At 41.7% G+C, this 12,834-nt stretch overlaps 1 protein-coding gene across 4 annotated transcripts in view; it reads right to left on the bottom strand.

Moving 5' to 3' along the window:
• Nucleotides 1-212: 212 nt before the first annotated feature.
• STARD3NL (STARD3 N-terminal like) overlaps nucleotides 213-12,834 on the bottom strand; it is a 50,545-nt gene continuing 37,923 nt past the window's right edge. For all 4 annotated transcript variants that reach the window (XM_007110535.3, XM_028490198.2, XM_007110536.4 and 1 more), the window contains exons 5-9: nucleotides 11,909-11,962; nucleotides 11,677-11,794; nucleotides 8,678-8,773; nucleotides 1,938-2,013; nucleotides 213-709 (exon numbers count right to left, since the gene is read on the bottom strand). In XM_007110535.3, coding sequence (XP_007110597.1) covers nucleotides 1,955-2,013; nucleotides 8,678-8,773; nucleotides 11,677-11,794; nucleotides 11,909-11,962 — 327 coding nt within the window. In that variant the 3' untranslated portion in view covers nucleotides 213-709; nucleotides 1,938-1,954. The remainder of the gene's footprint in view (nucleotides 710-1,937; nucleotides 2,014-8,677; nucleotides 8,774-11,676; nucleotides 11,795-11,908; nucleotides 11,963-12,834) is intronic.

The following is a 12,834-nucleotide window of genomic DNA, read 5'->3' as shown; positions in this document are numbered from 1 at the left end:
TTTTAATTCAAACTAGCTAAACACAAGGGAAAATGATTTCGTAGAGTGGGTTCAAAGAAGAGTATTCCGACTATTTTAGATCATACTTCTGAGAGAATGATTCTATTTCTGGTGACTTTTTATATATATTCACAATCCCTCATGTTCCCCTTTTGTAATTCCAACACTTTAGGCCAAATACATAATGCAAAACAGGAAAAATAAAATTGATCATTTTGATATGTTGGATTTTATTACCTTTTAAAATTGTACAAATAGTGCATGTGCATATGAGTTATAAAACCACAAGGGAAATGCAGGGAGTTAAAAAAGAAAGACAAAGGAAATCCAAGACATGAAACAAAAAAATTCCATTCTGCAAGTCAAAATAAAAAGATATTTTGCATACTAAAAAAGTGTTATTCCAATAATATTAAGAAGTCTTTTGATCAGGAACACAGCACAAGACTTTCTGCAACTATTCTTTGACAGATCAGACTCAAGTCTCACTGAATACGGGATGGATCATGACATTATCTTACCAGCCACAGGCAGGTGATTAAATGTATGTGGAGATGGTACCATGTCTGTGAGGTATTACAATCAATAAATTCTTTATTAGCCATTCAGTAACGTCAGCAGTGGATGTCACCATTTCAACCTTCAATAGGGAGACCCCCAGTTTCAGTCCTTTTTTCCCTCTGGTGACGTTCAGTGAAGGTTTTTCACACTTAGAAAAAGAGAGAACACAGAAATATTTGAGACGTAGTGTAAAAAGGCAAAATGCTACATTTTGCTCTATGTATTTACAACAAAGTCTACATACTAAAGATAGGCTGTGTTACAGACACTTGAAAGGCCATGGGTGAGGCCACCCAAGAATTTATTTTAAAGCATTTTAGAAAAGGACATCCCTATTCACATGCCCATATTTTTGTCCTATGTCGGAACACTGTTGTAGAAGAAGGGGCCGGAGCGTGTTGGGTACCACTGATGCAGGGCGGGGCCTCCATTTGCTGCGACTCTGGCTGCCACTGGCTGCCTTTTATTTTTTTTAAATAAAATTTTAAATTTTATTTCATTATTTTTTTAAGTTCAGGTATAATTGACATATAACATTTTATTAGTTTAAGTTATACTACCTAATGATTCTATATCTGTATACATTGTGCAATCATCACAGTAAGTCTAGTTAACATCCCTCACTATACATAGTTACGGATTATTTTTTTTTCTTGTGATGGGCACTTTTAAGATCTACTCTCTTTTCCCTTCTGTAGTTAAATAATTAAGCAGGGTTGCTGCTTCTACAATTGACTGTATGTTTATTTGCTCGGATTTCTGAGGTTGAAATGTTTCCTTTGATGATTTGAAGGGAATGAACAACGTGCCCTGACCTGGAGGTACATCGGGCCCGACTGCTGTGACTGGACCACAGGTGTCATCTCAGAAGCTCCAGAACCCTCCAAAGACGTCCATCCGGTGCGGGACCAGAGCGGATCCTGGTACCCCACGGAACGCCTGAGTCCTGGCTCTGCCCCTGCCAGCTGTGCAACCTTGGACCAGTCACTCACCCTCAGTCTCACCCGCCTCCGTGTAAGTGGAGACAATGACAGTACCAGCCTCCCAGGACTGCTGCCCTCGCCGCCCTCAGAAGTTAGGGTTTGTAATTAAACACAGTCTGACACGGAGACGTTCTGGCTACAGAAACAAAAAGGAACTAAGTCATCCTTATTTAGAAATTTGGGACTCTGAGGTATTTCTCATCCTTCGCAGATTTATACCTAGAAAAGGTTAAGAGATTTTACATCATAAAATGTGCCTGACAAATTCATGTACTTAGGAGAAATGTAATGTATAATCACACACATATTCTTTGAATTTTACTTTGAATCTACTCAAAGAAAGGCTCCGTATTTAGCCACTTCATTATTACAGTTTCATTTTTGAAGACTTACTTTAATACAAGTCTTACTCATAGCTCTAAAAGTGGTTTTTCACTGTCCTGCTTTTCTTCAGCTTCATTTTCAGATCCTAGACGGTAGGGAAGGGGAAGGAGAAAAAGTACTGCATTCGATGACAGTAACAAATGATTTCTTTAAAATTATAATCTATGAGCATAAAATTTTAAATGAGGGATACATATGTTTAAGCCACAAGAGATTCAAGTTAACAAAACTGTAAAGTAGTTCTACTTTATATCTTGTAGGAGGAAAACCTTTCAAATAGGACCTATCGCGAGCACCCATCTGTCAAAATGGATTTCACGTATGTTCTAAAAATATTCATACGAACCAAGAACTATTATGCACTGCTTCTCCTCTTCCACTTCTTTGCTGAAAAGCTTACCCGTTTTTCAAGTGCAAGTATCTTTGGGTATTAATAATTTAATCCACGTATTTTGAAAAATAGCTGTATTCAGTGAGTGAGAGAGCAGTGAGGGATTCCAATGTACAGGCAAAGCTGATGGTCACCACCGTGCGCTGTTGCCAGCAACCATGGTTACAACCATTCTGGGTCAATGTTGCGTGAGCCTTCTATTATTCTTGAATGTGACCCAGTCATTCCGCTCTGGGATGATATCCTTAGGATATCTCCCTGAGGAAATAACACTTTTTTCCATTATGAAGACTTTCCCTCTAAAAATGAGAAGAAAAATCTAATGTCTGAGAGTAGAAGAAAAGTTAAGTAATTATTATATTTCCATAAAATATCTTCCATCCACTTAAAAACTGTGTTTATACAGTATATAACAACATGGGAAATGCATATGCTATAAAGTAAAAGCAAATATGTAATGAGAAATATAGTGTAAGATCATACTTGATAAAAATTTTAAGAACTTGATATACTTGTACAAATCAGTAAGACTAGAAATAAATAACCAGGTGACTTATGTACATTTCTGGATATTCCAAAATTTCTACAATAAACGTAAAGTGACTTTATAATTTTTAAAACAGGGTATAAATAACACAGACAGTATGGCCAACAATTATGTAAATTACACAAAAGTAGAAGGAAACAAACTAAACTGTCAATACTAATGCTGCTGAATAGTTTGAAGGAGTGTTATCTTTCATTTTTGTTCTTTTCACACATTTTTATGACAATTACGCATTCCTCTCATAATCAGGGAAGGGAACTAAAGAGAGTGGTGAGGAGACCAAGGGAACAGGTTAGAATGTCACCTACTCACCTGCAAAAGCAGCCAGCCTCACTGTTGCTTTACTCTTATCAGATAACGCACTTCAAAAAGGGCACTTTCACCGGAGGGAAAGTCGGGGGAGAGGGATAAATTGGGAGATTGGGATTGACATATTCACACTACTGTATATAAAATAGATAACTGATAAGGACCTACTGTATAGCACAGGGAACTCTACTCAATACTCTGTAATGACCTATATGGGAAAAGAATCTAAAAAGAGAGTGGATATATGTATATGTATAACTGATTCACTTTGCTGTACACCTGAAACTAACACAGCACTGTAAGTCAACTATACCCCAATAAAAAGTTTTTTAAAAGGGCACTTCTTTCTTCGAGAACGTCTGCCTGGATTATAGCCAAGAACAAATCTGGTACAGAAGAATGAATGCCTGGGAATCGTAAGAAAAGTTTTGAGTCCCACACCTCAACCTCATAAATGTCATGTCGTTCAGGTTAAGTTTGTGGTCAAACAAATACATAAAGATATAGTAGTTGGGAGGCTTCACTTCCCAGCTTATTAAACTGCTGGAAATCTTAGAGACACTGGAGTGGTTTAACTGCCATGTCACTTTGAAAGGAGTCTAAGGAAAGTGGTCATACCAAGCCTTCCTGTTTATGGGCTCACTTTCCACCTGTCAGGGTAACGGCACTCAAGCCACAACGAGCTGACGTGGCTTGGAACTATTTGGGAGTCCTAAATAAAGCCAAACTTTAAATTAAAACATAATAATGCACATGCTTTCCATAATTTAAAAGTGAATGCTAGCAAGGCGTTCTGGCTATTGTCGAATAAGGAGTTCAACAAATCTTCTCCTTGAAAAGCGACTACAAAACTGGACTAGATGAACCAGACAGCAAGTTCAGTGTTGGGGAAACGACCAAACGCTTACAACTATGTGAGAAGTGCTTGAAAAACTGCAGAATTGCGGGAACAACCATGTTGCTCTTTCCTTTAGCTGCCCCCATTCTTCCCCCACCTCCCATCACCCAGCTCCATGGCATGAAGGTTCTTCCAGAGTATGGCAGGCCGTGAGGACTGGCGGCAAATTTACATGGTTGAAGGAGCTCATTTAATCTGGGCTGAGAAGTGACGCAATGGTGAATGACAGACTTAGTGGTATGTGAGCACAGGGGCCAGAGCCTCTGCTGGTTTGAGGTGATGGTCATGGTTGCAGCAAGCATAAGCTTGGCTGAAGCTGTGTGCATACACAACGGAAACCCAAGAGAACCCACGCTATAGCCTAAAAACCACGAGGCTGTGAGCATATGCAGAGGAGGTGTGAAAAAAAAATATTCAGCAAAAGAAGACTCAAAAAGACCTGAAATTTGAATGTGCTATCCAATACATACAAATATCCATTTGGCCGAGGATGAAAGTCTTCATCAAGGTGACTGACCACAAAGGCTGTCTAATCATTGGCTACCACTAAGCTATGTAGACACAGGGGTGACCCCTAGGAAGCCAGGCTTAAAAATAAAAGAATGAAAAACAACAACAACAACAACAACTGAAAAGACACATCCACAACCGCACACCATAGGGGACATAATTTCACAGACTTAGCCCACACCAGCATGCATGGTGTCAAATTCAAATTTCAATGCCTTACTCAGCCATAAAAAGGAATGAAATTGGGTCATTTGTAGCGACGTGGATGGATCTAGAGACTGTCATACAGAGTGAAGTAAGTCAGAAAGAGAAAAACAAATATTGTATATTAACGCATATATGTGGAACCTAGAAAAATGGTACAGATGAACCGGTTTGCAGGGCAGAAATTGAGACACAGAGATAGAGCACAAACGTATGGACACCAAGGGGGGAAAGCGGCGGGTGGTGGTGGTGGTGGTGTGATGAATGGGACGATTGGGATTGACATGTAGACACTGATGTGTATAAAATGGATGACTAATAAGGACCTGCTGCTGTACAAAAAAATAAATAAAATAAAATTCAAAAAAAAAGAAAAGATGTTTCAAAAACTCCAGAAAACTTATCTAACGTACAAAAATGGCCCATAATTTATAAAGGTAAACTCGTATTTAAATGTTAAATTCCATCTTATTTTAATGACTTTTATTTATTTATTTTTTAAGACCTCAGGCAGTTTATTTTACTAACTAGTTTTTTTTCTTCAAATCTACTTATAAAACTACATTTTGCAGTGTATATATATACACATATGTTTAACACAAATAGACTCATACATAGTGTATATACTCTTCTGCAAGTTGCCTTTTTTTACTTAATATATAGTGGACATCTTTCCATATTAGTTTATAAACCTCAGCCTCCTTTGAACAGCCTCATAGGATTTATGATAACGATGTACCATAAGTTATTTAAATGTTTTGCCTCTTTTAGGTGTTCCCAGGCTTGGGTTTCATTTTGCTCTGCTTTACTTTATAAACAATACTGCACTGAATAGCCTTACCCACAGATCCTTGAGCGGTGTGGCCACACCCATTTTAGAAGGCACACACACACACAAAAATTTCAATGCCTTCATCTAGATTTGTTTAGCACAGAGGATAGTATGCAATTGAGCTATTCTTCATTTTAAGTCAGTCTTTCAATGATTCAAGAGGTGACAAATTACCTTTTCTCCAGCATCACAACTGGTTCATTTAAATTGTCTCAGCACATAACAACCTCAACCCAATCATCCGAGAAAGGACTCTGCTTCCTCATTCTTTCCATTTAATACACAGGCAAACGGGATATGGCTAAACAAACAAGCAAATCTGTAAAACAAACCACCTTTATATCCTTTAAAAGCACATCCACTAAAATGTGCTAATTTTCCAAAGCTCTGTGATTCTAAAATTCAAGCCATTCCTTTACAAGGAAAAATGCTAACATTTAAATTTCTGGTGCCTCCAATAGTCTTTCTTTCTCTCTTCATTCATTCCTTCAACAGTTCCAAGTTTACTATGCGCCAGGCACTATACTAGGTGCTAGGGAAAGACAAGAAAAGGCAAGGCAGGCCCCAGACACCCTCTTATTGATAGGGACCAATTAGCACTGTTTAAGGGCAAAAAGCTTATAACTTCTGCTGCTAGAAGACTATTTAATATTTGTCTGCTGACCTCATAAGAAAGCTTTATTTTAAAGTAAAATCTTCTTTTCTAGGCACATTATTTCCAATAATAGTTTTCAATCTTAATTCTTTCCTGAATTGAACACTCAGACAATGAAAATATAATACAATAAAGTAAGTCACTTTGAACACTCCTCTGCCCACTATTAATCTGGGCTTTGTCTTATACAATGCAGCCACCCAGTGGAACGCTGACAGGGTTGTTTTTGTTTAGCTTCATCATTCAATGAAATGGTAATGCTTCCAAGTGCCACTAGGTGGTGGTAAAAGTCAAAGAAGGAAGCCAATGGCTTGCTGGATGAAAAATGCCTGAGGTATTCCTCACATTTTTATCCTGCTGTTCTGAACTTCTAATTAAAAAAATACATTGGGGCAGAGAAATTTTATTAGTCTTAGAAAGAAAGTTATACAAAAGCATGAACTGTAATGCAAACTTTTTTTTTTTGAAAGAATGAGTCCTGTGACACACAAAAATCTCAAGGAAATCATCCTTATAATGAGGTAATGAAAGTTTAATACTTATTGTAGTTTCTGCTGGCTGAGAAACAGCTTTTCTGCTAATTCATATCTTTATTTCATCTAACTCTATGATTTTGTGTTTTATATTGCTTTTAAATCTAACACCAACAGTCCAGAATATCAAGTTACTTCGAGTTCCCCTAATATCCTATGTGCCATTGCTGTGCCTTTGATATTCACGTGGCTCTTTCTTCCTGGAGTCTGTTTTTACTCGAGTGTGTGTGTGTGTGTGTGTGTGTGTGTGTTTAAAATATTTACTAAATGTAATGTGGGGAATAAAACAATGTAGTCTCTAACCCAAGTTTACATCCCAGTAATAGAAACAGGCCACGTCACTGCCAAAGACACTGCAGTCAACACAGGATGACAGGGTTGTGGGAGAGACCTTACAGAACCGAGGCAAAAGACCCCCTACCTAGGAGTGCTGGGAGCCAGGGCAGGGTGGGGGTGGGGAGAAGCCTTCTGCACGTGTGAGTGGAAACTAGGACTGCAGAGGGTAATGTCAGGGATACAACAAGCAAGATGCACAATGGCTTGAGGGTTTTAGTGTATTTTCAGAAAGCTAAGAACAGCACACAAGGAGCATAATGAGAAGAGCGCTTGGATCACTGGGTAAGGGGGGACACAGAGGTGCTTTCTGTCAGGCTAAGGATCCAATGACTTTCTTAATCCTTTGCGCCGCCCAAGGCTTTCAAGCAAGGAAATAAGGTGATCACTTTTGCATATTCATTAATGCTGCGAGGCTGTATATTAGCTATGATCATGGACTCTAGCCCTGGAGCTGGGGTTCAAATCCTCCACCTTCTTACTCTTTGTGTGATGCTGGACAAACTACCTCACTTCTCTGGGTCTCAACTTGCTCATCTCTAAAACAGGGATAATGAGAATTTCACCTCATAGAGTGGTTATGAAGAACCTTTAGAACAACGCAATTGTTCTATTTAACATGGCATTCTAGTGGCTGGTTGGGAGAAGGTAACTGAGAAGGAGCCTCCTGCAGAAATTGAGATGAGAAATGCTGGGGACTTCCCTGGTGGTCTAGTGGTTAAGACTCCGCGCTTCCAATGGAGGGGGCACGAGTTCCAGCCCTGGTCAGGGAGCTAAGATCCCACAGGCCGCGCGGCGCGGCCAAAAAAAAAAAGAAACAAGAAATGCTGAGCTGAGGCTACAGATATGATAAGCGGTGCGATTTTTTTTTTTTTTTTTTTTTTTTTTGCGTTACGAGGGCCTCTCACTGTTGTGGCCTCTCCCGTTGCGGAGCACAGGCTCCGGACGCGCAGGCTCAGCGGCCATGGCTCACGGACCCAGCCGCTCCGCGGCATGTGGGATCTTCCCGGATCCGGGCACGAACCCGTATCCCCTGCATCGGCAGGCGGGCTCTCAACCACTGTGCCACCAGGGAAGCCCCATAGTGGTGCAATTTAAATGAAATCAAGGAGGCAGAAACAAAGAGGATCAAAACGGCGTGGTGAATGATGGGCCGGGAGCCACAGGTAAGGGGCAGAGTCCCCAGTGAGACTCTGGTTTCTGACTTGGGCAACTGGGTAGGCAGTGCTGCTACTCTCAGACAGGGGGGACTGTGGAGGAAGGTCAGTTAGGGGATGACAGATAACAGAGCATAGAGACCCTCCCCCCGGCCACACATCAGGTCTAAGGCCCTCTACCACGTTTATTTTCACATCTCTGCATCTCATCACGGGTCGCACATCAACCACATCTTAGTCTTAGTTATATTCACAATCTAAATGCCTGGTATGTTAAATGCTTGCTAAGCGTATTGAGAAGTAGAGGGAGTAGCGAGGGGGAGAGGGGGACCAAGTTCTGAATGATGGACAAAGACGCAAATGATTATCAAATGTTTTACCTGCTTCGGATTCAGGAGGAGAATAAAACTGACCATCAGAAAGACCACCAGGTATCAGCGCTGCCCTCTCCGAGGCATCCTGAACTATCAGCAGTCCTGGAAGAGAAGAAATTCAGACACTGGGAATGATGTCAGTTGTCTGGTACCTTAGTAGCCAGGTTAATCACAATAAAATGGTGTTATTATTACATTAAAAAAAAAACTCTTAGCAGGAAGGGTACTCTGAAAATCTTTCAACCAAAAACAAAGCGTTATTAATAAACTATGAACCAGTACAATAAGGACAGATTTCAACTAGTTAAAAAAAATTGCTTCATGTTACTCGGGATTCTTTGGCTCTGTATTTATAGCATTTTTCCCTTTGGAAATACCTACTTCCCTATAGAAATCAACATCAAAACCAAAGCACGAAGCCAATCAAAAAACCTGGTCATGCTTTACATCTGTGTCTGGTTAGAGAAATGGCAGACGTAAAGCATCAAAGCACTAGCACATGATGAGAGAGGCCGTGGACAATAAGTTCTTCTGGCTGAAGCTGAGTGAACACCAAGATAAAGCTAGAGGAAGCACCGGGCCAAATAGCAGGTGCCAGGTATGCATGTAATACAGGCTACAGTGAAAGTAAATGCTGTTTTCCATTTTTTCATTAATTATATGTTCTGCTTTATTAGTTACTTTGAATTTGGTTTAATCACATAGGCATGCAAGCCTCAGTCACAGTAACAGTTGATAATGCTTTCAATAAAGTTCAGTTTGATGTTTAGATACAACTTTTTATTTTTTATTTTTGGCTGTGCCATGTGGCAGGGGGATCTTAGCTCCCCAACCAGGGATCGAACCTGTGCCCCCTGCAGTGGACACGCAGAATGCTAACCACCAGACCACCAGGGAAGTCCTCTATTTACAACTTTTTAAAAAGTGGCTTCCGTTACCTTTATGTGTCCCCCTTTCACAATACATTTTCATAAAGGAACAGAGGGCACAGAATAGAAGACGGATCTTGGTCTGATTAATGTGTTTTAAAATGTACACTTGAGGGGCTTCCCTGGTGGCGCAGTGGTTGCGCGTCCGCCTGCCGATGCAGGGGAACCGGGTTCGCGCCCCGGTCTGGGAGGATCCCACATGCCGCGGAGCGGCTGGGTCCGTGAGCCATGGCCGCTGAGCCTGCGCGTCCGGAGCCTGTGCTCCGCAACGGGAGAGGCCACAACAGAGGGAGGCCCGCATACCCCCCCAAAAAAACCAAAAAACTACACTTGAAATTATAATTCTTTTCTTCTAGATTTCTTCTTTGTATATGAGCTTTTGAAAAATAAAACCACTTGCAAGGTTATTTTCCCTTCTGCTCTATCTTGAGGTTACAATCATGCTTAACTTTCTATAAGACACAAGAATTTTTTTTTTTTTCCTATTAGGCAGGGCAAATCCAGCCAGATGACTGACAGAGCATAAAAGCAGCATGTCTTGAAACTGCCCGGGTCTCTGCAATGAACTTCGATTATATCACCTCTAAGAGGGCAGCTGGGATGTGCAGGCTTTCACTAAGGCCATCATGCAGAGAAGAATTCCAGCCCCGTAGTTCATCCTAAAGCTCAGTCAATCATTCGGATTTCCCAGTGAACATCCAGTGATGCTCAAAGCCACACAGGGAGATTATAGCAGCTTTGACGGGACTCATGACTACATAACATCATCTCTCACTCTGCCTCTCAGAGGAGGACTGGAAAGCCTGAGATGGGTGAACATTTCCAGCTGGCTAACTCCCTCCTCTCCATCTCCATCAGCAACCCATCAAACCGTCCCCCTGTAGGCACTCAGCTGCTATTCACACTGTGGCCCATTCAAAGGCACCACCTGTGGGACAGACAACGACGGGAGACTCTGGAAAATTGAGGACTTCTATGTAGAATTGCTACCTCGGCACAAAATGCTTCGTGTCCTCCGGCTATTATCGACAGGAAGAAAAGGTCAACCTGTCCGAGGAGAAGGAGGTGTTGGCTGTTGTTGCTGCTGGAATGTCTTTTCCACCAGTGTTCACACTTCCTTCCGGGGAAGCCTGGCCTAACAGCTGGAGTGAGGAGCCACATCCTGTCCCTGTCCTTTCATCCAACCCTTCCCTCGATGTCTCCTGCAGCCCTGCAGGGTGGAGGCATGAGATCTGCCTAACTGCATCCATAGCTCCGTGCAAAGCCAGGTCTCTGAACCCTCCTACACTGTTGGTGGGAATGTAAATTGTTCCAGCCGCTATGGAGAACAGTATGGAGTACACTTAAAAAACTAAAAATAAAGCTATCATATGATCCAGCAATTCCACTCCCGGGAAAACCATCACTCGAAAAGATACACACACCCCAATGTTCACTGCAGCACTATTTACAATAACCAAGACGTGGAATCAACCTAAATGTCCATGGACAGAGGAATCGATAAGGAAAATGTGGTACATATATACAATGGAATACTACTCAGCCATAAAAAAGAATGAAATAATGCCATTTGCAGCAACATGGATGGACACAGAGATTATCATACTAAGTGAAGTAAGTCAGAGAAAGACCAATATCATGTTACCACTTATACGTGGAATCTAAAAATGATACAAATAAACTTATTTACAAAAGGGACACAGACTCACAGACTTAGAAAACGAACGTATAGTTACCAAAGGGGAAAGGTGGGCGGAGGATAAATTAGGAGGTTGGAATTAACATACACATACTACTATATATAAAACAGATAATCAACAAGGACCTACTGTACAGCACAGGGAACTCTACTCAATACTCTGTAATGACCTATCTGGGAAAAGAATCTGGAAAAGAATAGATATATGTATATGTATAACTAAATCACTTTGCTGTACAGCTGAAACGAACACAACACTGTAAATCAACTCTATTCCAATATAAATAAAAATTAAAACAAACAAACAAAGACAGACCTCTGCAGCCCCTCCTCCCAGCCTGGCCAGTCTCAGGAGGGGAACTTGGAGAGAAACTTACTGTTTTCTTCTTCTGCCTCTTGAGGTAACACCTTGAAATCCAGGAACCACGTCTCGATCCAGGCAAGGATGAAGGAAATGATGGGCAGCACGTAGCCGAAAGCCCCTTGAGAGAAAAGCTGGAAGAACAGACGTGACCAGGAGAGAGAAACGCAGTTACCGTGAGCTCACCCTGGAGAACGCAGCTGTGTCAGTACAGGTGGTCAGGGTACAGAAAAAGCGGAAAGCCATACCTTTGAGAGGATCACTTTTGCTAGTAAAAAGGCACTGGTCACTGCTGTCGTCAACTGAAAGACACATAATCCAGCAGCGTTCAAATTCGGTATTTTACACTCTGAAGGCACCTTCCTCAAGCATGAGACCCATCTGAGCCAGGAGCAGGTAATGCCTGAAAGGGTCTGTCTCACCCAGCTCCCTCCCGTGTCAGTCTACCCACTAAACCAGACAGGGGCAAAGTGGGCTTCTACGTGGCACACGAGCCCTGACTGGCAGCTTGAGGTTTCCCTTCACCCACACGCTGTGTGTTGGGAAACTGTTTTGTCCACTAGAGGGTACAACATACAAAGATGCTATCGGCCTAGGAGAAAGGACCAGGGAAATAGAGAGGCAAGGCTCCTCCAGGGCTTGGGAAGCCCAGAGACAGTCCCACAGCACCTGGGCTTTTGTCTCTCCATCCTTCAACTAATATTTGCAGCAGTATGAAACCTGACCAAAGTGAGTGCCAACAGCAGCCGTGACTGACAAAACGGAGGTTGGAGGTTGGGGAACATCAGGCACCCTGCTTAGTGTTGACAAAGTTGCAGAGTTAGTTTTGTCAGCAAAACAAAACACACACACACACACACACACACACACACACCAGCCAGACACACTCATACACACACACACAACACGGGAGGGGAGGCATCTTACATTCTGATACTAATTAACTTTACAGGCTGACACTAAGTGCTTTTCAGGTACCAGCTGACTCCTTCCAGCTGCCTGGCCCCCTCTCTGTAAATGTTTTTTAAAACGAGAATCAAAAACAATAAAAATGGATGTGCTAAATCTGACCTGTCCCTTTTTTTTTTTTTCCTTTTTTTTTTTTTTGTGGTATGCGGGCCTCCCTCTGTTGCAGCCTCTCCCGTTGCGGAGCACAGGCTCCGGACGCGCAGGC

The sequence above is a fragment of the Physeter macrocephalus genome, chromosome 5, assembly GCF_002837175.3.
Source record: "Physeter macrocephalus isolate SW-GA chromosome 5, ASM283717v5, whole genome shotgun sequence".
NCBI lineage: Eukaryota > Metazoa > Chordata > Mammalia > Artiodactyla > Physeteridae > Physeter > Physeter macrocephalus.
This window is presented reverse-complemented; position numbering and strand designations above follow the sequence as displayed.